The sequence below is a fragment of the Acanthochromis polyacanthus genome, chromosome 15 (genome assembly GCF_021347895.1).
Source record: "Acanthochromis polyacanthus isolate Apoly-LR-REF ecotype Palm Island chromosome 15, KAUST_Apoly_ChrSc, whole genome shotgun sequence".
NCBI lineage: Eukaryota > Metazoa > Chordata > Actinopteri > Pomacentridae > Acanthochromis > Acanthochromis polyacanthus.
The window spans coordinates 37,204,785-37,231,884 of record NC_067127.1 but is presented as its reverse complement, the minus strand read 5'-3'; the positions used below and the strand labels follow the sequence as shown (position 1 = coordinate 37,231,884).

Here is a 27,100-nt window from a genome sequence, read left to right as displayed (position 1 = left end):
AGATGTTCCACCGTCATCCGTAGAAGATGTTCCACCGTCATCTGTAGAAGATGCTCCACCATCATCTGTATAAAGATGTTCCACCGTCATCCGTAGAAGATGTTCCACCGTCATCCGTAGAAGATGTTCCACCGTCATCTGTAGAAGATGCTCCACCATCATCTGTAGAAGATGTTCCACCATCATCTGTATAAAGATGTTCCACCGTCATCCGTAGAAGATGTTCCACCGTCATCCGTAGAAGATGTTCCACCGTCATCCGTAGAAGATGTTCCACCGTCATCTGTAGAAGATGCTCCACCATCATCTGTAGAAGATGTTCCACCATCATCTGTATAAAGATGTTCCACCGTCATCCGTAGAAGATGTTCCACCGTCATCTGTATAAAGATGTTCCACCGTCATCCGTAGAAGATGTTCCACCATCATCTGTATAAAGATGTTCCACCGTCATCCGTAGAAGATGTTCCACCATCATCTGTATAAAGATGTTCCACCGTCATCCGTAGAAGATGTTCCACCGTCATCCGTAGAAGATGTTCCACCGTCATCCGTAGAAGATGTTCCACCATCATCTGTAGAAGATGCTCCACCATCATCTGTAGAAGATGTTCCACCATCATCTGTATAAAGATGTTCCACCGTCATCCGTAGAAGATGTTCCACCGTCATCCGTAGAAGATGTTCCACCGTCATCCGTAGAAGATGTTCCACCGTCATCCGTAGAAGATGTTCCACCGTCATCTGTAGAAGATGCTCCACCATCATCTGTATAAAGATGTTCCACCGTCATCCGTAGAAGATGTTCCACCGTCATCCGTAGAAGATGTTCCACCGTCATCTGTAGAAGATGCTCCACCATCATCTGGAGAAGATGTTCCACCATCATCTGTATAAAGATGTTCCACCGTCATCCGTAGAAGATGTTCCACCGTCATCCGTAGAAGATGCTCCACCATCATCTGTAGAAGATGCTCCACCATCATCTGTAGAAGATGTTCCACCATCATCTGTATAAAGATGTTCCACCGTCATCCGTAGAAGATGTTCCACCGTCATCCGTAGAAGATGTTCCACCGTCATCTGTAGAAGATGTTCCACCATTTTGTCTTGTTTTTTCCATTTTGTATCTTGTTTTTGTTGCTTCTGTCGTTTTGTTCTTTGTGGTGGTTTTATCTCCTCCCACTGCAGATGTTTTTCTATCTCCATGTTTCCCCTCTTCTTTGCTCATCATCTGCAGAAAGATGTTCCACCATGCTGAATGGACAACTTGCTCCGGTGTTCTCTGTTTCTGAGCAATGCTGCATTTATTTACTCATGTATTAGTTATTTTTTCCTTCTGTTTTTATAAAAGTATATCCTGCAGTTCAGTTGAAAAATCCCTGAATTTGTATTTGAGAATTTACTGGCAGCTCTTCAGTCATGGTTCCTCAGCTTAAAGATTACAAAATTGTTTGTTTTTCACAGAATCCGGTTTATATTTTGCGAATTTTTGATGAAAAATCCTGATTTCAAGCTCAGTTTGGGTTATTTTCTCCAGTGGAATGTCTGTTATTCCAGCTGATAAATGTGTGATTTCGGTGATATTTGCTCCTTTTTCTCTTTAAATCCGTGCCGTTCAGACCTGCTGCGTGTTTTGGAGTTCAGAGGTTTAACAAACAGGAGCAGCACAGATTCAGTGCGTCGAGTTTCCGCTAAATGCTTGTTTCCACCGGGGGGTTTTAACGGTGTGGTCTTCTCTAGCCAAAGCTCCGGCTCCACGGAATCTGGTCCACAGTTTCTCCAGTTTCAGGATCCAGCAGAATCCAAAGACCCGTCAGAACCGACCTCTGCCGAGTCCAGGTTCCCCCTCTCTCTGCTCTGTCCCCTGATTCCAGCTGATTCTGATCAAACCGATCGCCTCCCGACCATCAATCAGTCGATCAATAACGCTGTAGAACACAGACTGGAAGCTCTAATCATGAAGCTCAACCAGATGTGGGTCAAACGGGCTCACAGACACTTTTAATTCACATTCTGATAATCACTGGGAAAGAGTTTTCACTTATTAACCACTTATTTTCTGATAATTGACCTTCATAGATTTAAACAGAACAAACAAAGAAACAAACAACAATCCGACCAGTTTGACCCAAATCTGTTCTTCACTGAGTGCACCAAACGTTCACTCCATCTGCTCAACGCTTTATTAAGAAATATTTCAGTTATTTTAAAAAGCAGAACATTCTCTAAACCTGCAGTGATTAAAAATAAGTTATAAATGTTATTTTAGTGTTACTGGTGATTAGTTTGATTTTGGAATTACTTAAAAAACAAAAACAGGCTAAGAATTAAAATAATGTCCTCATCAGAAATCTGTAAAAATGCACATATTTACTCATATTTAAATCTAATATTTCCTGCTACGCGTTGTTTATTTTTGTTGTATTTATTTATTTGTTTGTTCTGTTTTTTTCGGCTCTCGCTGCATGTGAATGGTGAATAATTTTTATTTATTTTTAATATATTAATTTTATTTCACAGATTTTCATGTTTGTTTGTTTTTTACAGATCCTGTCTTAATAGCAGGAAAAAAAACTAAAATTAATTTACACATTGACTGTCAAACAGGCAAAAGTGTAAATAATTAAATCTGTTCTGTTTCGATCTGCGACCTTAAAATAACAATAATAATAAAGATAAAATTTATTTGTAATGCACAAAATCTGAAAGTGCTGCATTAAAGATATAAAAGGATAAAAGTAAAATAAAATATAAAAAATTCAGCTACACATTTAATTAGAATTAAACACTTATTATTCAGATATTTGCTGTTATTTACATGTTATTATTTTATTTTCTTTACTGATATATTCTGTATTTTTTCCCGCTCTCTTGCAGCCAGATTTTCATTATTTTTTCACAGATTTGCATTTATTTTTTTACACCTTCATGAAGTCCAAACGAAGGTGAGAAGGTGTCGGATATTTTGTGCACAAAGTGTTTTTCTGTCTTCGTCTAACCCCGTTCAGATGTCTGTCTGATTTAATGATCTCACTGCTGATTACTGACTTTAATTTTAAATCCAATCCCAGTTTTAATTACAGTCCATTTGAATTAAGAGAAAATCACTCAGAACAGTTCCAGGCAGCTCTTCTTAGGCTTTATGTTTATTTCTCTGCTCATTTACAAAAGTCATTTCATCTTTCTGGACAGATCCATTCTCTCCCACCAGAGAAGTTATTTCTTGAAAACCTTTTGGAACAGAAACTAAACATCCCATGGTCAGTCTTTGTAATATCATGCAGCTCTGGATCAGAGCATAGTAAGTAGAATATCAGAGCATTTCCTCTGACGTTTGTGTCGTTTGTGCTCTAGTCCCTAAACCCGGAGAGTCAAACTCATTTTAGTTCCAGATTCAGTCCAGTCTGATCTCCAGTAAAACCAGTAAAATCACAGCATAATGACCTATAAAAAAACACAGCTCCTGATGGTTCCTTTGTTTTAGTGCAGAAATGTTCACATTTAAGGAATTATCTTTTTACTTCATGAACAACCTGAAATTTATGAGGAAAAATAAGTTCAGTTTCATCCACATTCATCCTCAGTTCATCATTTCCTCATTACAACTTCCAGATCAGAGTGTCTACAAAGGAACACAACATTTAGTCACCTGGAACTGAACCACAGAGGATTTACTGGAGGATCACAACCACAAATACAAGACAAAATATGACAAAAATGACACAAAAGGACAAAAAATGAGACAAACGACACGAAACTGAACAAAAATGACACAAAGAAGTTACAGTGCAACAAAAAATGGACAAATGACAAAAACGATGCTCAAAACAATGAATAAAGCAAAACAAAATGAAAAAAAGGACAAAAACAAGACAAAATGTTACAAAAATTCAACGCCAAAAAATGAGACAAATGTTACAGTGACAAAAAATGGACAAATGACAAAATCAAGACCAAATATTACAAAAGCGAGAAACAAAACGACAAATAAACAGACAAAAAACACGAGCGAGACAGAAGGGAAACACAAAACCACAAAAACATGACAAATGACAAGTCAGACAAAAAGCAAGACAAAATATTACAAAAATGAGACACAACATGAAAAAGATGTGACATACTATATGAAACAAAAAATGGACAAAAGCAAGAAAAAAATTACATAAATGACAAAAGTGAGAAACAAAACGAGTCAGAAGTAGACATTACAAATGAGACAAAAAGTCAAAACGACAAAAACAGACAAAATACTCCAAAAGTAAAAAACAAAACGACAAATAAACGGGCAAAAAACACAAGCGAGACAAAATGGAAACACAAACGAATGAAAAACAAGAAAAGGAAAGAACAGACAAAATGTCACAAAAATGAGACGCAAAACGACAAAAGAACAATCCAGGATTTTACTTTCTGATCCAAACAACTTGTCATGGTCTAGAAATGATTTTAAATTTATATTTTACTAATTTACAATCTGCAGTTAATGTCTTCTCTGTAATTTTTACACTTTGAGGACCGATTGGATCCTCTGGAGGACCACTTTTGGACCACGGGTCAGATGTTCTTGGACCTCTGGTATCTTTCTGTGAATCCAACTTAGAGCTGAAATGAATCATATTAATCATCACAGGAGACAGAGCATCATCTTCCTGAAGTGTAGTTTTAGTTTTTCTGTTGATTCTGATGATAAAATGTTTGTTTTTCACTTTGAATGATCCTCTGGAGGTTTAGTTGTCGGCATGTTTGTTCAGCCTGATCTTCTGTGGAATGCTGCTGATTTCCTTCATCTCTGATTTTAACTCCAACATACAATCATCTCTCCTCTCTGCCTTTTCCCGCCGTTATATCTGCTCATCGTTATTCTTCTCCTCAGATGAGAAAGAGATCGGAGATGACGAGGGACCCGTGAAGGAGGCAGAGAGCCAATCAGAGGAGCCGACACAGCAGCAGGAGGAGGAGGAAGAGGAGGTCCAGGAGGAGGAAGAGGAGGAGAAGGAGGAAGTCCAGGAGAAGGAGGAGAAGGAGCAGATCCACAGCGACTCCTGTGAACCTGAATCTCAGCCGTCGTAGCTTCAGAGACGAAGGAAGGACGAGTCGGAGCAGAAGGCGTTGGTCAGAGGAGGAAACACTGATGGATTAGTTTGAGTTAAAGGTGGAGAAACACTGGAGTTTATTTATACAGGAAGTCCAGATCCAGTCAGAGAAAGTTTATTCTGGAGCATCTCATCAAACAGACGCTGTTCAGAGTGGTTTCTAAGTGAAATCAGATCAAACTGTTCAGGCAACGTGAAAAAGATAAACACAGAGCTGACTGATAAAAACAAAACAGAACAACAAAAACGACACACAGAACAACAAGTAAGACGAAACACAAAATGACAGAAGTAAGACAAAAACACGAGCAAGACAGGAAACACAAAATGACAAAAACACGAGACAAACGACGAGTTGGACAACAAAGAAAAAACAAAAACAAGACAAAATATTACAGAGATGAGACACAAAATAACAAAAAATAAGAAACGAGACAGAAATAAGACAAATTTACAAAGCCACAAAAACGTACACAAATGAGACCTAAAGGAAACAAAGCAACAAACACCAAAAATGAAACATAAGGCAAAAACCAACAGAAACATGACAAAATATTACAAAAGAGACACAAACAACAAAAACGATACACAAATCAACAAGTAAAGCAAAACACAAAATGATACAAATAAGACAAAAAACACAAGCGAGACATAAAAGTAATAGAAAACGAGAAAAACAAGACGAACGACGAAGTCAGACAAAAAACGACAAAATATTGCAAAAATGAGAAAAATGACACGAAACAAAAGCGACAGAAATTAGACCAAAGAAGTTACAAAGCAACAAAAAAATTGTCAAAAATTACATGAATGACACAAACAAGACATAAAGGAAACACAAAACGACAAAAAGAGAAACAAAATATTACAAAAACGAGACGCACGAAAGAAAACCGAAGAGAGAAAGTTAGACAAAAGTTGTGACAAAAATGACAAAACACGTAATAAAGTCTAATAATTCAAATACAGTTCAGGCAAGTTGAATAAAATGAACACAGAAGTGATTAAAACAGATCACGTAAGATAAAAGTTAAATACTGAAACCAGAGTCCTTCTTTATAACAGCTGTCACACAGGAGTCATACACGGAGAATCTGAAGCTGCATCACCATTATTGGTCGAGTTTAAACTGAAAATCAGCTTCTTGTAAGATCTGCTGTACCAGTATTATGGGATGCAGCAGTAACAGAACTGCAGCTAATACTACTGGTAGTAAAAACTCAGGAGAGACGGCGACAAGGTCAACATTCATCCAAGTCATTTCATATTTAGTGTCTGCTCATACCCAGTCCCAGTCTGGTGCCGCTTCCCTCATAATACACACTTCAGCTACTTTAAAGTCTCTACATCCAGTTTATCTGCTGACTGCTAAATATCTGCAACGTTTGAAGAAAAAACAACTGAACTTCTGCCTCCAGTCGGTTCCTTAATGTTCTGGAGCTGGAACCCTGTGGGAAAGCTCCAGTAGAACACTGTCTAAATGTAGTATGAGAGGGTAAATGTGGTACTAGAGGGTAAATGTAGTACTAGAGGGTAAACATAGTGTTAGGGGGTAAATGTGGTACTAGAGGGTAAATGTAGTACTAGAGGGTAAACATAGTGTTAGGGGGTAAATGTAGTACTAGAGAGTAAACATAGTGTTAGGGGGTAAATGTAGTATTAGAGGGTGAATGTGGTATTAGAGGGTAAACATAGTGTTAGGGGGTAAATGTAGTACTAGAGGGTAAACATAGTGTTAGGGGGTAAATGTAGTACTAGAGGGTAAACATAGTGTTAGGGGGTAAATGTAGTATTAGAGGGTGAATGTGGTATTAGAGGGTAAATGTGGTACTAAAGGGTAAATGTAGTGTTAGATAGTAGGATGCACTGAGGCTCCATAAAATCTGTTTTCTCTCCGTGACGTCAGTAAATGTAGATCAGCTGTAGTTCCTGGTTGTTCCACCAGGTGGAGCCTCTTCCTGTTTAATCCTGTAAAGACCAGAGGAGGTTAAAGCAGAGAGCATTGTGGGAGTTTAGCAGCAACGGGCACCATGACAACGACTGCTGTTGGTTAATGAGCTCCAAGCAGACCAACTGGGATCGACCAGGACAAAGCTGTGTTTGTTCTCAGATCATGCGGCGATCATTTGTGATGATTATTTATTAGGACGTATTTCATAATCAGCATCCTGCTACAGCTTAGGCTCTGTTAACGACGCCTGTGTGACAGCAGACATAAATAAAAGATCAAATCAGTTAAAAACACCTCAAACATCTTTAAATCCAACATACATACTTCTTGTTTAGTCCTGAACTCGTCTGTCGGTTTTCTCTAAAATGCCTCCAACAGTTTGAAGGTTTCAGAAGTTTGAGTCTGGCTTTACGTTCACGTTGCTCTGATACTTCAGATTTAAAGGAACTTTTAACGCAGCTCTTTGATTTGTTCATAGGTTTTATTTTTTACATTCACACGAGGTTCATCCTGAAATCTGAACCTGATGTTCGACAAAGTACAACAAGAATGGAGATCAGGTTGGACCAACGTCAGCGTTGACCAACCTGATCTCCATTCTTGTTGGAGTTTCTGTTTCCTAAATCATAGCAGAACCAGTGTGAGAAGTTAAAAGACTTTGTACTGACGTTATAAATGGAATAATAGAGTGAAAGTAGGTGATAGCAGATGATCTTCATGGTGTTAAACTGACAACACTCTGCTCAGATCAGCTGGAAATAAGGACGTCTGGTATTAGAGTGAATAGTTCTGAATGTGTAGCACAAACTGATCGCTTTTTTCTGAAAAATGAACTAAACACAGAATCTGACGACATCTTTAGAGTGTTTTTAAGAGTTCTTCAAAGTGAGAAAAAACTTCCAAACAGAAATGCTGCAGATGAAACAGCAAACGGCTCATATTTACATGTAAAAGCTTCTCCATCTTCCTAATCTCTGCAGAGTTTCTGTGTTTCGTTCTCTTTTCTCGCTGTTTCCAGCGTTTTCCTGGAAACAGAATGCAGATTCACGACGTTCAGAAAATGAGTTTTACTGACATGAATGTGGGGAAAGTGATCATTTAGATGGATTAGTTGTTTTTATTAATATGTTAGAGGTAGCATTTGCCAAATGCAGTTTAATATTAGTTATAGGAACTGACAAAACTGAACCTAGAAGAAGCTCAAACTGCCAGTTTGTCCGCCTGGTCGTTGCCAGTCGTCGTTCTCAGCAGATCTTCATTTGCCAAATGCTTTCTGTTTGATCCGTATTTCCTGACTTCATTCATTTGCACTGTTTTTTACTCTTTTTTTTTTTTATTTATTTGGCCTTGTTGTTTTTTTATTTCGTGCTGCTGGTTGGAACATTTAGACGTGAAGTCAGGTCTGAAGGTTTAGTTTTGCTTCTGTAGCCTTTGTTAGCATCGGTTCACAGATTTAACAGTTTTCTGCTCAATTCTTAGATTTATTTTATATGTTTGCAGTCAGTGCCACCAGAGTTTGTGCCTCAGTTTACTGCTGGAATATTTATCATTTTACACGTCTTATTTATAGATTTGTAGTCTGTTTGTCAGCACTTACATGTAGTGCTCATGATTTAAAAAAATGTCTATGCAAATGTAAATATGTGGTCGCCTGAGTTCGAGAGCTCTGAGGACTGAACTACGGAACAGGATTCATAAATCCAGACTTTCTTTGAGTTAGTTGGATCAACAAAACCTAAAAATCAGAAATGAAGAGCAAAACATTCTTTGTTCATCAGGTTTTCTTCTTCAGGAACGGGTTGTTCTAATGGAGATCCATGAAGAATAAGATCAGTTAAAAAGCAGCACTGATGCTGTGAATGATGCCAGAGATTAATGCTGTAAGTTAATAAAGTGACTCTGAGCTGCACGTTAAAGCTCAGAAACCTTAAACTTCTACATTTAAACAACCTGATACTGTCCCAGAGGAAGGAGACGAGGAAATCAGTTTAGTTTCTGAACAAATCCTGGTGAAATCAATGTTTCTGATTGATAAATATCAATAGACTGATCAATTTTCTGATCTGTGTTCAAATCGGACCAGATAGAAAAACATTTGTGTTTAAAATCCCCGATGATGAACAGAACCTCGTCTGGAGCAGGTTAGCTCCACAGCATCAGTTACCATGGAGATCTGGCTCCACAGCATTAGTTACCGTGGCGTTCTAGCTCCACAGCATCAGTTACCATGGCGATCTAGCTGTGCAGTATCAGTTACCGTGGCGTTCTAGCAGGTTTACGACATTGAAACTCTGACTTCAGCCTCATCTAACCTGCTAACTCGGTGTTCCTGCTTCGTAGCTCCGCCCTCTGATTCCAGAAACGGATCCAGGATAAAGTGAGAGAAAAAAATCAGGTGAAGTTTACAGACAACACATTAAATCCTGTTTAGTGTGAATAGATTTAGATTCTTACTCTGATCCTGTAAGAGTTTCTGATTTGTTTTTGACGCTTCAAAGTGACTCAATCGTCTGGCAGAAGTTTGAAGAAGTCAAAGCTGTGCTGAACGTTGTTGGAGTAACGCTGCCTGCTCTGGTTTACTGACTACAATATCGACAAGCTGTTTGTCCCGATAATAAACGCTGGTGATGAAAATCAAACCATAATGTAATATTTAAAGGATCCTCATTGAGAAAACCTGTCCTCTTTCTTTGCTTTGCTTGATTTATCTGCTGCATTCCAGCCAATGCTGTTTGTCATGAAATGTGTGCATGGCACGCCCAATAAAGTTTTTCAAAGTTGATGCTTTCGTGATTCTTTCATGTTGATTTTATCAGTTTCACGCATGAAATCAGCTTTCAGTCCAGTGATAAACCTTTGGAGCACTCAGACTCAGCTGGGGCCTCATTTATAAAACATTGCGTAGGATCCATACTAAAGTTTGCGTACGCCGAAAATCTGAAATGGGCGTATGCCCTTCGCCCCTGATTTATAAAACTGTGCGTAAGCACAGCTGCATGCAATTTCTTGATAAATCACACACCAGCTGGAAGATTGCACAGGTGGATCCACCTCACATTCCGCCCACAACACACCCACATTTTACCATGAATGGTCAATGCAAAGTAACTCATGAATGTATCTGTATATAAATAAGCTGCTGATCCACGGCATTTCACGCAGCGCCCCCTGCAGTCTTTTCCCTGCACTGAGCGTGGTTGTGGTGTGAAGCATGTGTGCCTGTACAGGGCTGATTAATGGTTGGACGCTCATCCCATTCGACCGCATATGGACAAATAATAAAATTCTTTACTTTTTTTGCCTTTTTACTGTGATAGTTGCAGTGAAGAGTGACAGAAAATGGGGAGAAGACATGCATTTAAGGGCCACAGGCAGGAATTGAACCTGGGCCGCTGTGTCAGAGACTAGTCTCTGCAAATGGGTCACCTGCATAACCCGATGAGCCATACGGGCGCCGGGTGATCAATAAACAAAATTATTTAATAAAGATCACCGCACCGGCCCCAGATGTGGACCGGCCCTTCGGTCAAACGACCGAATGAAATAACGTTCAATCCGCTCCTGTTGATATATGAACATATTTCTGCAAATACAGTCGTCGGCCGAATGGCGCACTATGAACATCTACAACAATGAGGGTTTATGATTATCCGGCTCTACAAGTCTAATATGTGATAAAAATAAAGGTTTGAGATCAATCTGGTTTCAATTCACCACTTCGTCCTCCAGCACTGCCGTTCCCTCTGTCTCCAAAATGTGCTTAAGCAAGCATCAAAGTTGGTGCACCGGTGCGCACATTCTCACACCAAGTTTGTTTTTAGAAATCACAACCTTTGCATAGAAAGTGACATACGCCACTTTCTAGCCCTGTTTTGTGCGTACGCAAGTTTTATAAATGAGGCCCCTGATCCTCAGAAAGTGACGTAAGTTCTGTGTGCATTTGTTTACTAATCAGAGCTTAGATCAGATTTCTAACTTCTGTAAAATGGAGAATCTTTTGGAGGATCCCCCAATGAGACACTTATTTAAAAAACATGAAGAGAACAGAGAGGTTTTGGGATATAACCTGTTAGTATACAGTCTGATTTGTGGATAAAAATTTTACTTTAAAAACTCAAAAGACACAAAATCAGTGTGTTGATATGAGTTTTATTTTTCACTCTGTTCCACATCTACACAACTGCAAATAAAAATCAAGAAATGATCACAGCAGAATGAGTTTACTGCATCATTACACTGAATTAGAAGTCTTAATTCAAGGAATCACGGCTGCAAAATAAATCAAGTCGCCCTCAGCTCACTGAAACAGCAACACAGCAGCTGAAGTATTTAGTTTTATTTGCACAATTCCAGCTGAACTTCTTAAATATACTATTATGATGCTGAAGTACTGCGGAGTTACTGCTGGAAAACAGTCAACACACAAAAAGTACACAACAGACGGGAGAAAACCTGTGATTCCAACCAGTCTGACTGATGAACATGGTTCTAAAATGAGCTGAGAACAACAGAACCTTCTCAGTCCTGGACCTATGGACTGGGTCTATCTATGTCTGCATCATGGCTCTACATGGAGAAGAACTGAACAGAGGAAGAGAAAGTCTGACTGAGAGACTCGACAGAGTCATAGTACCACTAATCAGGGTTCTTAAAATGACTCCACGGACAGTGAACTACTTTAACAATCTAGAAATTTTGAGACCAAGATAACTGAGTTGGGGCTGCACAGTGGAGTAGTGGTTAGCATTTTGCCTTGCAGCAAGAAGATCCCCGGTTCAAATCCCGGCCTGGGATCTTTCTGCATGGAGTTTGCATGTTCTCCCTGTGCATGCGTGGGTTTTCTCCGGGCACTCCGGCTTCCTCCCACAGTCCAAAAACATGCTGAGGTTAATTGGTTACTCTAAATTGTCCGTAGGTGTGAATGTGAGAGTGATTGTGTGTCTGTATATGTAGCCCTGTGACAGACTGGTGACCTGTCCAGGGTGTCCCCTGCCTTCGCCCGAGTCAGCTGGGATAGACTCCAGCACCCCCCATGACCCTAGTGAGGATAAAGTGGTGTATAGAGGATGGATGGATGGATGGATGGATGGATGGATAACTGAGTTGGGCTCAGATGGAGTCCAGATGTTTGGTGAGAACCTCACCAGGACTACCACAGTGGATGTATGGTCCTGACAGTGAAGCATGGAGGCTTTTTGTGTGAATGTGTGGCCCTCTTTTGTGCCATGTCATCATTTTGTGCCTCCTTGTGGTCATTTTAGCCTCTCTTAGAAGGAACTACTTCAGTGAACGCATCGTCCTGACAGTGAAGCATGGAGGTGGGAGTTCCTACATAAAAACAAAATCAAAACCAGAAAGTCCAAAATAACTCAAAATCGTCACAAATTCTAAAATTTGGCCAAAATTACTTGAATCTCGTCCAGAATGACTCAACATCTGACCATTACAAACTTAAATTTTGTCCAAAATTATTCCCAATTTATCCAAAATGACCAAAACAAATTGAACTATCCATCCATCCATCCTCTATACACCGCTCCATCCTCATTAGGGTCATGGGGGGTGCTGGAGTCTATCCCAGCTGACTCGGGCGAAGGCAGGGGACACCCTGGACAGGTCGCCAGTCTGTCACAGGGCCAAATTGAACTAGACGAGTCAAAATAAATCCAAAATGAGGTACAGACTATCCAAAAATTACTTACGATTTGTCAAAGATTACCCCCAAAAAATCCTGGTTGCTGCTCATAACTAAACTTCCAGATGAAAGTTTGCTGAAGAACTCGAGAAGAAGCTGGATGGATGCTGGAGAACGTTCTTTGGTCAGATGAAGATCAATGAGTTGGGCTCAGATGGAGTCCAGATGTTTGGTGAGAACCTGACCAGGACTACCACAGTGGATGCATGGTCCTGACAGTGAAGCACGGAGGTGGCAGTATGATGATATGGGGCTGTATATTGAAGACATTTCTGGATGTATCATGAAGGTCTGAGGATGAACTAGAATCCTGGTCGACCAGATGAAGAAAAGGAATATTCCAGCAAGATATCTGAAGATTTCCTGTAAATCTGCAATCATTCAGACTTTCAGTGATCTTCCACCGTGGTGTCCTCGCTGTTAAACTGTAAGAAGCTTCATTGCTTCAACATCCAGCAGTAACTCCACAGACTAGATGTTTTCAGACCACTTCAAACCTTCACAGTGGTTGAAAATCAATCAAATCTAATCCTGCAACTCTCCCATGAATAGTACTCAAAGTAGAAAAGACTTGAAATAAAACGTCAGATGAGCGTCAGACGAAACCAATCAATCAAACTTCCTGACAGGAAAATGTCTCGCCTGCACTCAGAAAACATTCAACACTTAGAGAATATGTGACCCAAACCTCAAATCAAGCTGCCAAAAAACAACAGAACACAATCCTGCGAGTCAGAAGAGAAACTCAGCAGAGCGACGGCAGCTTCACAAACTGTACAGAAACGACAAACAATAGAAAAAGTGTTTGTGACAAGAATAGCTTCAAGTAAGACTCGTACCTCACAGTGTCTCTGAGACGCCTCCACGTTTCTTTTACTGCCATTTCAGCAACAACACAAAACGACAAACTCGGAGACGACACGACTGAAAGCACTCTCCATCTTTAAACATCAGCTCAGCCTTCATCTCTCTGTCTGAGACAACAAACCTGAACCAGTCCACTGAAAAACACTTTTCTCTGATCCGTCCTTCACGGTTTACAGCATGTTGAGCTCGATGAGCCTCCCGGCGAAGACGGCGACGGTCCCAATGATGCAAACAGCCATAAAAACACAGAGAAGGATGTGGTCCAGCACCATGGCAACGAACTTCCACTCTTCCGCCGCCTGGAACGAGACAAGATGAGATGGAAAATATTTAATGACCTACTGCTGACAGCAATAACAGCAGGTATGATATTATCCTTTTATTGCTTTTTCCTCTCTGTAGATGTTTATGGCTGCAAATTCATGCCCTACAACATCAAAACGTCTGTATGTATGTATGTATGTATATATGTAATTGGAACTAAAAACTGGAATCGGAATAAAAACCTGGATATTAACGCACAAAGATGTCAGAAACCTGGATACTGATGTCCCCAAACAACAACAACCTGGTCATTGATGCCCTAAAACATCCCGAACCCAGAAATCCTAGCACCAAAACACCAAAAACTCGGGTACTAACTCTACAAAACATCAGAAACCTGAATACTGATGCCCTACAAAATCAACATCCTGGATACTAACATCCGAAATCATCAAAAACATGGAAAACTTATGTCTATTTCATCAAAAACCTAGAAACTGATGCTACAAAACATCAAAAACCTGGATCCTGGTGCTCAAACATCAACAGCCTGGATGATGATACCCCAAAATGCCAAAACATCTGGATACTGACACCCCAAAACATCCAAAGCCTGGATACTCATACCCCAAAATGTCAAAAAAACTGGATACTGACACCCCAAAACATCCAAGGACTGGATACTCATAACCCAAAATGTCAAAAAATCTGGATACTGATACCCCAAAATGTAAAAAAAAAAAATCTGGATATTGGTGCATTAAAATGTCCAAAACCTGGAAACTTACCCACAAAATATCAAAAGCTGGAAAACGATGCACTAACACGTCAAAAACCTGGATACTGACACCCCACAACTTTTAAAATCTGGACACTGGTGCACCAAAACAAAGTGAGAAAGAAGTTGAGGTGGTGATTTTGTGGGTTTGATGAGATGTTTCGCTGCCGACCGCAGTAACAGCAGGTGTTAAACTTGTTTGTAAACCTGAACTGTTCGTGTCTTGTGTGTTTCATCTCCTTACGTTGTTGGATTCCTCGTCTGACTTCATGGTCTCAGCGATGTACTTGACTCCTTCGATGGCGCTGCGAACGTCCGGGTTCTTGGATATGGGAGACTGATAGGTGACGCTGGTCGGTGTCGGGTTACCTGAGGAGGAACCAGGACCACTGAAAATCAGATTCAGAGGGAACTGGAGGAATTGGTGTTGCAGGTTGAACTGCAGGCAGTGTTTCCAATCAAATAAATGCAGCATGGCTCAGAAACAGTGAACAGAGGAGAAGTTATTGGAGAAACATCTTTCTACTGATGATGAGCAGAGTGGAGAGGAAAAGTCTGGAAACATGGAGAGCGAAAAACGTCTACAGGACGAGGAGACATTAGTTCGGAATTTAACTTCTGAGGAAGCTTGGACTCATTTTAGACAAATTATAAATCATCTTGGACAATTTTTAGCTCCCTGTCACATTTTGAGTCATTTTGGACATTTTTTAGCTCAAATCAGACAAATTACACTAATTTTATAAGACTTTTGGGTCATATATACAAATTCTGAGACATTTTTTGACAAATTTGAACCAATTCTGGACAATTTTGAGTCATTTTGGACAATTTTAATTCATATTAGACACATTTTGAGTCATGGACAACGTCTTCTACGGCTGATGGTGAAACATCTTCTAGAGATGATGGTGGAACATCTACAGATGATGGTGGAACATCTTTATACAGATGATGGTGGAACATCTTCTACAGCTGATGGTGAAACATTTTTTACAGATGACGGTGGAACATCTTCTACAGATGATGGTGGAACATCTTTATACAGATGATGGTGGAACATCTCCAGATGATGGCGGAACATCTTCTACAGATGATGGTGGAACATCTTCTACAGATGACGGTGAAACATCTTCTACAGATGACGGTGGAACATCTTCTACAGATGATGGTGAAACATCTTCTACAGATGACGGTGAAACATCTTCTACAGATGATGGTGGAACATCTACAGCTGATGGTGGAACATCTTTATACAGATGACGGTGGAACATCTTCTACAGATGATGGTGAAACATCTTCTGCAGATGATGGTGGAACATCTACAGCTGATGGTGGAACATCTTCTACAGATGATGGAGGAACATCTTTTCCAGATGACGGTGGAACATCTTCTACAGATGATGGTGGAACATCTTCTACAGATGACGGTGGAACATCTTCTACAGATGATGGTGGAACATCTTCTACAGATGATGGTGGAACATCTTTATACAGATGATGGTGGAACATCTCCAGATGATGGCGGAACATCTTCTCCAGATGATGGTGGAACATCTTCTCCAGATGATGGTGGAACATCTTCTCCAGATGATGGTGGAACATCTTCTACAGATGACGGTGAAACATCTTCTACAGATGACGGTGGAACATCTTCTACAGATGACGGTGGAACATCTTCTACAGATGACGGTGGAACATCTTCTACAGATGATGGTGGAACATCTACAGCTGATGGTGGAACATCTTCTACAGCTGATGGTGGAACATCTTCTACAGATGATGGTGAAACATCTTCTACAGATGATGGTGAAACATCTTCTACAGATGATGGTGGAACATCTTCTACAGATGATGGTGGAACATCTTCTACTGCTGATGGTGGAACATCTTTCTACAGCAGAGTAAATAATCAGACATTCTGTTTGTTTCTTACCTGAGATGTCGGAGATGTCCATGTCGGTGGGGTAAAGCCTCTTCTGGCGGATCTCCTGGCTGGGACGCTTCATGGTGGAGAAGAACATCATGTTGGGGATGGTCTCAATGAAGACCTGGAGGAAGGATGGAGGAGGTTCTGGTTAAGCTCCTGTGAAACGGCAGCAGAAGCGTGCAGGTGAACGAAGAAGATGAACCTTGCGTATCCAGGCCGGCATGGTGTGGGTGCTGGGCGAGCGGTGGTGGGTGTTGATGACGATGACGGTGATGATGATGGAGGCGATGACGAAGACCATGGTGAAGAGCATGTACTTCCCTATGAGGGGCACGGCGCTGGAGGTGGAGGGGATGAGCTCCACGATGACCAGCAGGAAGACGGTGAGGGACAGCAGGACGGAGATGGACAGGGTCATCTTCTCACCTGGACACAGGTAAACCAGTTTATCCTTAATACTAAGTGATATATCTGACACATATAATAAGATTTTTGCTGACTTCATTTCAGTGAAAAGTATCAATTCTTGGTCAGATGCTGTAAAACCAATGAATTACTATTTAGAAAAATGCAGATTTTTCCTGTTGACAGTATTTACAGTTTTGGCCTGTTTATTATTTTTATTTTTAATTTTTGAAATGGTGAACAATCAGTGTGTAAATGAAAAAAATGACATGACTTTACGATATATTATCTGTAATTTAATTTTTTAACAAAATGGGCAAAATCTGATAATAAAAAAGTTTTATTTACATTTTTCAATTTTTCTCTCTAGTAATTATTTAACATTTTAACAATATTATCTATAATTTATAAAACTGGAAAAATAATGATGTTTCCAGCTGATTTAAATACAATAATTATAGTCTGATTTTGTGGTCAAATGTAGTCAAAGAATAACTTTGTACCGCTGTAAATCTAAACTAAGGTGTAAAGAACATCTTGCAGCTACCGGAGTCGGTGGGCAGGTAGAAGACGAGTCCAGTCAGGAAAGAGAACAGCATGCAGGGGATGATGACGTTGACGATGAAGTAGAGCGGCAGCCTCAGCATCAGGAAGTGGTAGGTGATGTCCAGGTAGGGCGTGTCGGGGCAGCAGGTGTAGTAAACCCAATGCTTCCAGCTCCGGTAGTCCTTTAGAACCCACTCACCAGACTCCATGAAGTTACTGAGGTCAGGACGGTCGCTGTCCTGGAACAACACCAACATGAAGATCCACAGAGACTCAATAAACCTCAAAGATGGTAGAAATGTACAACCTGAACTAAAGTACTAACATAAAGATCCACAGATACTCAACAAACCTCAACGATGGTAGAAACGTACAACCTGAACTAAAGTACCGACATAAAGATCCACAGATATTTAGACAAACTGAAGACAGGTATAAACCTCAAGTAAAACACAAACACAGCAGTGAAATGTTTCTTTTTACTGTTTGAGACAAGAAAATCTACCTCTCTGTTGTTCTGGTTCCAGCTTGGCCAAATCTGCACTAAAGGTTTTTGAGTGCAAAGCAACAAATTCCAGTCCAAAACTAGTTACAAACAGCCTAAACCCAGCCCAATACCAGTCCAAAACCAGTCTAAAACAGGTCAAACTCAAGTCTAAACCCAGTCCATTATCAAGTCCAAAACCAGTCTAAAACAGGTCAAACTCAAGTCCAAACCCAGTCTAAAACCAATCCAAAACCTTGTGAAAAACCAAGTCCAATACAAGTCCAACAAACAGTCTGAAAGCAGTCCAATAGAATCCCAAACCAGATTAAAGCAATGTCCAAAAAGTACAAAAAAACACCTTAAATTGACTCCAAAACCAGTCCAGAACCAGTCTACATCTAGTCCAAAATCAGTTCAAAACCAAATTAGAATAATGTCTAAAACCAAGTCCAACATCAAGTGGAAAACCAGGTCCAAAACCACTTAACACACCCCAGTCCAAAACCACTTAGAAACAGGCTAAATCCAGTCTAAAACCAGTCTAAAATGGGTAAAAACTCTAGCCCAAACCCAGTCCAACAACATGTCCAAAAACTGTCTAAATTTAGTCCAAAACAAGTCCAAAATCAAATTATAATGAAGTCCAAAACCAGTCCAAAGCCCAGTGTGGAACCAGGTCCAAACTCTGGCCAGAACCCGGCTTAATATCACCTCAAAACCATTCAAAAGTCAGGCCTAAACCAAGTCCAAAACAAGTCTAAGACAGGTCTAAAGCCAGGCCTAAACCACTCCAGTATCAGCCTAAAACCAGTCCAAAACCAGTCTAAACCATGTTTAAAGACCGGTCTAAACCCAGTCCAGTAACAGCTAAAACCCAGTCCAAAACAAGTCCAAAAACGTATCCAAAATCAGGTGGACAACCAGTTCAAAACCAGTCTGAAATACGTTCAAAGACCGGTCTGAGCATGGTCCAAAACCAGTCCAAAACCAGCATAAAACCAGTCCAAAACCAGTGTAAGTTCTGTTCAAGCCACTTCAAAATCAAACAGTTATAAAGTCCAAAACCCAGTCTAAAAATCAGTCTAAAATGTGTCCAGAAGCTACCTTAAGACAACTCCAGAACCTTTAAAAACCAGCCTAAACCAATTTTTCATTTGGGATTTTTTTTTTTTTTGTCATTTTATACAGTTTTTGAGTCATTTTTGTCATTTAAAAGGATTGGAGTCATTCTGGTCCAATTTCCAGTCAGCTTAAACCCTGATAAACATTTCCAGTAAGTTTAAACCCTCATAGAACACTTCCAGTAAGTTTAAACCCTCATAGAACATTTCCAGTAAGTTTAAACCCTCATGGAACATTTCTTTCTGTCAGTTTAAACCCTCATGGAACATTTCCAGTAAGTTTAAACCCTCATGGAACATTTCTTTCTGTCAGTTTAAACCCAGTTAGAACATTTCTGTTTGTTTAAACCCTGGTAGAACATTTCTTTCTGACAGTAGAAACCCTAATAGAACATTTGTGGTTGAACTTTCCACTGACGGGGTTGATGACCACCAGCAGACCGTCATACGTCCACGTTCCCAGTTTCATGCTGCAGTTCTGCAGGTCAAAGGGGAAGTGGAGGACGATGATCTCGCAGTAGCTCTTGAAGATGGCCGGTGGGTTCCAGGTGATCATCCCGGTGTGTTCCAGCAGAACTTTGGTTTCATGGATGATGGCGAAGTCTCCGTCGGCGCTGGACAGGAGAAGAGAGACACAGAAAGATAAATGGACAGAACCAGGAAAGAGAAGCAAATGTGCTGCGACTAGGGGTGGACGATATGGCCTAAAATTTATATTGCGGTATAACTTGAACCATAGACGGTAGACGGTAGATATTGTGGTATACTGTGTTTTTAAAATTTTGTTTCCTAATGAGACCAAAATGCCTCCAGTGAGATCATCGGGAAGTTGTTTTCTAAACTATTAATATAAAACAGCCAAGAATGTTACTTCAATAACATTTATTGTGAAAAAAGAGCAATTATAAAAGATGTAATAGAAAACAACTGAACTTGTGAATTGAAGCAGTATAAAACAAGGCAATAATAAGACACATATTAAAATGAAATGTCACTGTAGTGCAAAATGCGCCGCTTTTTTTAAACAACAGAAAATGTAAAAATGCTAATATTTAAATGAAACTTGCAACGGGTAACTTTTGCAAACATAAAAACTACAAATTACTTAAAATGGAGAGCAAAATCAACATTCAACTTAGGTAACTCTGAACACAAGCTTGTAAACAAAACTTTAGTGCAAATTAGTGGCACAAAACAATTTTGCCACTTACGCATGTAAAGGATTTTTTTTTCTGTATTTTTTTTCCCTCTGTATACAAAGATTAACTGAAGGCATTCGGAAGTTGTTTGTGAAACTATTAACTGAAAAAGCCAGAAATGTTACTTATAATAACATTTATAGTGCAAAAACTGCAATTATAAAAGACATCAGAAAACGTTCACTGAACCTGAGAGTAACTGAAGCAGTATGAAATAAAGCAATATAAATTAAATAGTAAATTTAGATGTCACAATGGTGCAAAGTACTGCTTTAAATTTTCTTAAATAACACAAAATATAAACACACTGATATTTAAATAAAAACTTCAAGCATAGGTAACTTTTGCAAACATAGAAAACACAAAGTACTTAAAATGAAGCGCAAAATCAACAATAAACTTGAGAATTGGACTGAATACAAGCCGTAAACAAGATTAGTGCAGATTAGTGGCACACTACAATTTTGCCACCTATGATGTTACGGATTTCAAGTTCCATAGCTTTCTTCTCTGTAAACAAAGATTAACAATTGCAACATCTGTGCGTATGTGCGCACTAAATCAAACAGTGAGCAGCATTTAGTTTATGATAGGTTTATGGCCAGGAAAACAAGCCTGTCCACATTCTCTGGCTTCAGTGCCGCCCGGTGGCATGTAACAACATTACCACCAGTACTAAATGCCCTTTCAGACGGGGCACTGGTAGCTGGGATGCAGAAGTACTTGCGAGCCAGGCTTGCCACCCTTGGAAAAATGGCCTGATGCAGCTTCCACCACTCTAGTGGGTCTTCCTCTCCATCCACAGCTATTGCCTGCAGGTAACTTTGTACTTCTAAATCAATGGTCTCTCTGTCAGCCAAAGCAGCTGGGCCAGGAATGGATGGCTTTTTGAAAAAGCTGCCCAGAGTGCGCTTAACTTTCCTAGGTTGTCCAACTTCTTCATCTGCACAGGCAGCATGTGGAGGTGAATCGGTGGAGGATGCTGCTGGATTTTCTCTTTCCAAAAGGGCTTGGATTGCAGCCACTGCCTTAGTCTTTATGTAGTCTTTTCGGTTGTCAGCAATGCATGACATCTTGAATCGTGGATCCACAAAGGACGCAATATCTAACAGGTCCTCCGTGCCACGGTCAGAGTACTTCTCATTTAAGTACTGGAGGATGGTCTTCTTCATATTCTTGGTCAGTTCTGTGTCATTCTCGTCAGCAGACAGAACACTGTTATTCAAAAGATGAAGCACAGGTTTGAGGTAGGACACGCTGATGTATTCTTCACTTGACAGGGCATCAGTGAATTCAACCAGAGGACTCAGGGCCTTATTCACTGACTCCAAGACATCTAGGTCCTGCCAAGTAGGTACCAGGTGCCTGTTTTTTTTCTCTGCTTTTAGAACCTGAGATATTGCCTTCTCCTGCTCCAGCACTCGTTCTATCATCTGTTGCCATGAACCCCATCTTGTCGGTGTCTCTGTGATGAGGCGGTGAGGAGGCAGATGGAGTTCAGCCTGGGCTTTGGCCATTGCTTTCTTTCTTTTACGAGTGTACGAAAATGCACTTACAATTTTCTTGCAGACCCCAACTGCCCGCTCAATCCGGGGCTCTTTGACACTCGACTCTGTTGAAAAAGTAGACAAAAATAAATTATTAGACCAGCAGCCCTAATGACAAAACACTTGTAAATTCTACAGCAGGCCTACATCAAGACATGGATCTAATTAAAAGCATAGTATAACACCAGAGCAAACAAAATATTAAGGAGATGACAGTAACATCATACAGTTGTGCTCATAAGTTTACATACCCTGGTGGAATTTTTAAATTTTTGGCCAGCTTTCAGAGAATATAAATAATAACCCAAGACTTTCTTTTCACTCATGGTTAGTGATTTTGTGAAGCCATTTATTGTCAAACAATTGTGTTTACTCTTTTCAAATCATAATGACAACAGAAACTACCCAAAACCCAATCAGGAATTCTGCCAGGGTATGTAAACTTATGAGCGCAACTGTACCTGTGTTATCAAATCTACAGGAGAGAATTACCCCAGAGGAAAAAAAAGACAGCTTTACCATAGGTAGCAGGCAGTAGCTTGCTATTAATCTATGAAAAATATAAACTTACCGATAGCAAGTTGAAGCCTATGTCTGAAGCACTGAAGTCGTGTCCAATCATTGAGCCCCACTGCTTCGACAACATTGGCACCGTTGTCAGTGGTGATGCAGACTTGTAACTTTTCGTCAAGTCCCCATGCGTCCAGCGCCTCTCTCAGTCCCTTGGCAATCAACTCCCCCGTATGATCGTCCGGGAAATACGAAGTTTGCAGGCATTAGCTGCGCAACTTCCACTCATCGTCAATATAATGAATTGTAAGGCTAAGATAAGGGTCCATTGTGCGACTCGACCATAAGTCTATGGTGGTTGCGTAGTGTTTCATAGCGTGGAGCTCCGTTTCTACTTTTTCACGGACCTCCGCATGTAGTTTTGGTATTTCAACATCACTGAAATATTTGCGGCCTGGTACCACGTATCGTGAATCAAAAGTCTTGGCCATGCCTAAAAAGCCGCTTCCCTCTACGGCCCAGAAAGGCAACATGTCTTTGCACAAAAAAATGAGAGGCATCTGGCTGCAGACCTCCACTGTGAGGTCGCTTCCGGTGCAGACCTCCACTGTCAGGACGGGAAGTAACCATAAGCGTCCGGTAGGTGGCCGTAACGCACCTGAAGTTGGTTTACTAACCGCTAAATAAATCAAAAGAAGAAGCCATTTCACGCGAGTGATCGTCTGTATCGTTTGGCGTTTACGGTGAGTTGTTGATTTTTATTATCCACAGAAAGTGTAAATTACGGTGGCTGACAGGGGAAAATGACGTGCATATACACATACGAGCTGCAAATACATGAATGCGTTGCATAAACTGAAACGCACTGCAAAAAGAAAACGCTGCAAACACAGAAACGCGCTGCAAAAGAAAAATGCACCATATACAGACGTGCTGCATAAATGAAAAGAAATGCAAAAAGAAAACGCTGCATGTCCAGTCACACAGTGGAAGTAGTAGTGACAGTAGCGAGCTTTTCACCTGAGAGGCAGACCATGGTGACAAGTAACGTTAGTTGAGGGAAAAGCTGTATGAAAAGGTTTGTTTTCTCTCATCTCCATGGATAAACATAAATAACAGAGAGAACACAGGGAGATGGTAGTAAAACACCACTTCAGCACCCATATAATCACAGTGACTGAAAAGCTAAGGACTTAAAAACTCCTAAACATTTAGTGAAATTTTGTGTGCAGAAATCGGCATTAAATTAAATTTACTATGTTTTATTCCTAGAATGCCCTTTACACCATATTGGATGCTCCCTATGAGTTTACCATTGTAAGTTGATTCATTCAATCAAAGTAAGCTCAAAATTACATCAACAAAACACTTATTCTGACATATAATTCCAGTTTTTGTTTTTTTTGTTGGTCTTCATTTTTCAGATGGACATGCCACTTTTGCAGCAGTGGTGGTGTATCGTCCTGATGGAAAACTTTGACCTTGGAAGGTGATACTAAAAAGACTTTTATATTTGATAGACTTTAAGTTGTTGCACAGCACTGTCATTCAATTTTTTATTGTTTAATCTTTTTTTTAAGCCATGGAAAGCTGTTCGCTCACTGGACAGATACATCAAAAGCCCTCCTGTGAGGTGAGGTGTCACCAGTGTTTAGGCTGAAGAAAAGAAGGGTGGATGACATTACTACGGTAAGATTTTAATTTTGTTTTAGTCCCATTTGAGTTTTTCTTTTGTTTCAGGTTGGAAACCAGCATTTCTATTTCCCTATTTTTTCAACAGTCTTTTTTCCAAATTGTACTCCAATTGTGGACTGTCTTTAAAGAATATGCCATTCATGAGTTAAGGTCACACCTGCTGTCTCTAAAAATAACAGTGTCTAGATAATGCATGATTGGACTGAAAATTAACATTTGTTGAGCTGACTAATGTCAGGGTGGACTACTTGAACGGGTCCTGATGGGATCTTTTCTTTTTCTTCTTTTTGGAGGTCAGGCTTGAATATTACAACTGATCTTTTTACTTATCTTTTTTATTTTCAGGAAGAAGAGCAGCAAGCTGAGGTTTCAGTCAGACCTGCTGATGTGAGCACACCAGTGGAAGGGGTAGGCTCTTCTCACAGTATCTATTGGTCAGATACTGTTGGTGCAGCAGTTATGGTACAGAAAGACTTTTTTTTATTTCTGTCTTTTCTATAGGACTCGGTTGAAGTGCGTATTCTGCATGATTGCAGACATGCAGCCGAGTGGGTTGAGGCCAATAAGACACTCTTCTCTGCCAGAGTGGACCTGCCTGATGTTCTACACATGGGGGAGGAGGAACAGGCTGAGGCTGCTCTGCAGTATAAAAGACATGGATGAGCAGGAAAGGGAAGAAGTCCTGGAGGTCTTCAAATTCACATTCTACAACATTGAGGACGTGGAAATTTTGTGACATAGTAGTGGACGAAAACAATTATTTGGCATACTGTGAATGTCACAAAGATGAATAATTGAAGGATAACAGAACATTTGATCATGTTGTGACTTTGTGTGTTCATGTTTTGTTTTCTCATTGAGCACTTAATAATTCACTTGAACTACACTGTAGATCTCAAGAGTTTGGGTAGTAGTTGGTGGTATTTAGGTGCTCCAGCAGCACAAGAACATACACACGTGGACAAAATTGTTGGTACCCCTCAGTTAAAGAAGGAAAAACCCACAATTCTCACTGAAATCACTTGAAACTCACAAAAGTAACAATAAATAAAAATTTATTGAAAATTAAATAATCAAAATCAGCCATCACTTTTGAATTGTTGATTAACATAATTATTTAAAAAAACAAACTAATGAAATAGGGCTGGACAAAAATGATGGTACCCATAACTTAATATTTTGTTGCACAACCTTTTGAGGCAATCACTGCAATTAAACGATTTCTGTATTTGTCAATGAGCGTTCTGCAGCTGTCAACAGGTATTTTGGCCCACTCCTCATGAGCAAACAGCTCCAGTTGTCTCAGGATTGATGGGTGTCTTCTCCAAATGGCATGTTTCAGCTCCTTCCACATATGTTCAATGGGATTCAGATCTGGGCTCATAGAAGGCCACTTTAGAATAGTCCAACGCTTTTCTCTCAGCCATTCTTGGGTGTTTTTGGCTGTGTGTTTTGGATGGTTGTCCTGTTGGAAGACCCATGACCTGCGACTGAGACCAAGCTTTCTGACACTAGGCAGCACATTTCTCTCCAGAATGCCTTGATAGTCTTCAGATTTCATCGTACCTTGCACACTTTCAAGACACCCTGTGCCAGATGCAGCAAAGCAGCCCCAAAACATTACTGAGCCTCCTCCATGTTTCACCGTAGGGACAGTGTTCTTTTCTTCGTATGCTTGGTTTTTGAGTCTATGAACATAGAGTTGATGTGCCTTACCAAAAAGCTCCAGTTTGGTCTCATCTGTCCAAAGGACATTCTCCCAGAAGCTTTGTGGCTTGTCAACATGCATTTTTGCAAATTCCAGTCTGGCTTTTTTATGAGTTTTTTTCAGCAGTGGTGTCCTCCTTGGTCGTCTCCCATGAAGTCCACTTTGGCTCAAACGACGACGAATGGTGCGATCTGACACTGATGTACCTTGGCCTTGGAGTTCACCTTTAATTTCTTTGGAGGTTGCTCTGGGCTCTTTGGATACAATTCCAACGATCCGTCTCTTCAATTTGTCATCAAATTTCCTCTTACGGCCACGTCCAGGGAGGTTGGCTACTGTCCCGTGGGTCTTGAACTTCTGAATAATATGAGCCACTGTTGTCACAGGAACTTCAAGCTGTTTAGAGATGGTCTTATAGCCTTTACCTTTAAGATGTTTGTCTCTAATTTTTTTTCGGATGTCCTGGGACAATTCTCTCCTTCGCTTTCTGTTGTCCATGTTCAGTGTGGTACACACCTTTTCACCAAACAGCAGGGTGACTACTTGTCTCCCTTTAAATAGGCAGACTGACTGATTATGAGTTTGGAAACACCTGTGATGTCAATTAAATGACACACCTGAGTTAATCATGTCACTCTGGTCAAATAGTTTTCAATCTTTTATAGAGGTACTATCATTTTTGTCCAGGCCTGTTTCATTAGTTTGTTTTTTTAAATAATTATGTTAATCAACAATTCAAAAGTAATGGCTGTTTTTGATTATTTAATTTTCAATAAATTTTTATTTATTGTTACTTTTGTGAGTTTCAAGTGATTTCAGTGAGAATTGTGGGTTTTTCCTTTTTTAACTGAGGGGTACCAACAATTTTATCCACGTGTGTAATTAGCATAGACAAAAGATCCTCGGCTTTATAGGCTACAAATAGACACTTGAGCCCCAAGTCACCCACGTTTATGTTTTCCGTAATGACCTTAGCTGTAATATTACACAAAACAGTGTATATTGCTCTACTTACATGGCAATCATTAATGAGAAGTGTTTTGAAAAAGACAAATGCTAATGCTTCACTTGTCCAAATAAAAAGAACCAGAAAAGCACTCAGAGAGCGCAGTACTCCTTCAAGGCTGTTCATTCCCCCACATGGCATTGTCAGAAATGTAGCGTTTTTTTATATAAATGCAGCATTTGTTTATTAACTAATAATTTATTTCATTAAATATGCAGCGGGTGGCATGAATTGATGCAGGCAACTGACAATGCGTTTGCTTGTTGTCATAGTTACAGCGACGCCGTGCCGGCCG

The 27,100-nt window shown here is 40.1% G+C and overlaps 2 protein-coding genes and 1 long non-coding RNA gene across 9 annotated transcripts in view; 2 read left to right on the top strand and 1 right to left on the bottom strand.

The window, feature by feature from the left end:
- lnpk (lunapark, ER junction formation factor) overlaps positions 1–9,829 on the top strand; it is a 28,270-nt gene extending 18,441 nt beyond the window's left edge. For 3 of the 5 annotated variants that reach the window (XM_051960298.1, XM_051960295.1, XM_051960294.1), the window contains one exon: positions 4,877–9,829. In XM_051960298.1, the coding sequence (XP_051816258.1) occupies positions 4,877–5,073 (197 nt within the window). In that variant the 3' untranslated portion in view covers positions 5,074–9,829. Of the gene's footprint in view, positions 1–1,743; positions 2,426–4,876 lie in introns of those variants that run through there. The other 2 variants (XM_051960296.1, XM_051960297.1) reach the window with 2 other exon arrangements.
- A 2,140-nt stretch (positions 9,830–11,969) lies between these two features.
- chrna1 (cholinergic receptor, nicotinic, alpha 1 (muscle)) overlaps positions 11,970–27,100 on the bottom strand; it is a 33,665-nt gene continuing 18,534 nt past the window's right edge. For 2 of the 3 annotated variants that reach the window (XM_051960293.1, XM_051960292.1), the window contains 6 exons: positions 19,559–19,754; positions 17,534–17,771; positions 16,784–17,007; positions 16,588–16,702; positions 14,896–15,020; positions 12,613–13,908 (listed from right to left, as the gene is read on the bottom strand). In XM_051960293.1, coding sequence (XP_051816253.1) covers positions 13,780–13,908; positions 14,896–15,020; positions 16,588–16,702; positions 16,784–17,007; positions 17,534–17,771; positions 19,559–19,754 — 1,027 coding nt within the window. In that variant the 3' untranslated portion in view covers positions 12,613–13,779. Of the gene's footprint in view, positions 13,909–14,895; positions 15,021–16,587; positions 16,703–16,783; positions 17,008–17,533; positions 17,772–19,558; positions 19,755–27,100 lie in introns of all 3 variants that reach the window. The other variant, XM_051960291.1, reaches the window with a different exon arrangement.
- On the top strand, positions 20,206–25,170 carry LOC127537598 (uncharacterized). The gene is made up of 6 exons (XR_007947315.1): positions 20,206–23,139; positions 23,669–23,713; positions 23,821–23,885; positions 23,977–24,085; positions 24,437–24,499; positions 24,593–25,170. It is a non-coding gene; the product is annotated as an uncharacterized LOC127537598 (long non-coding RNA).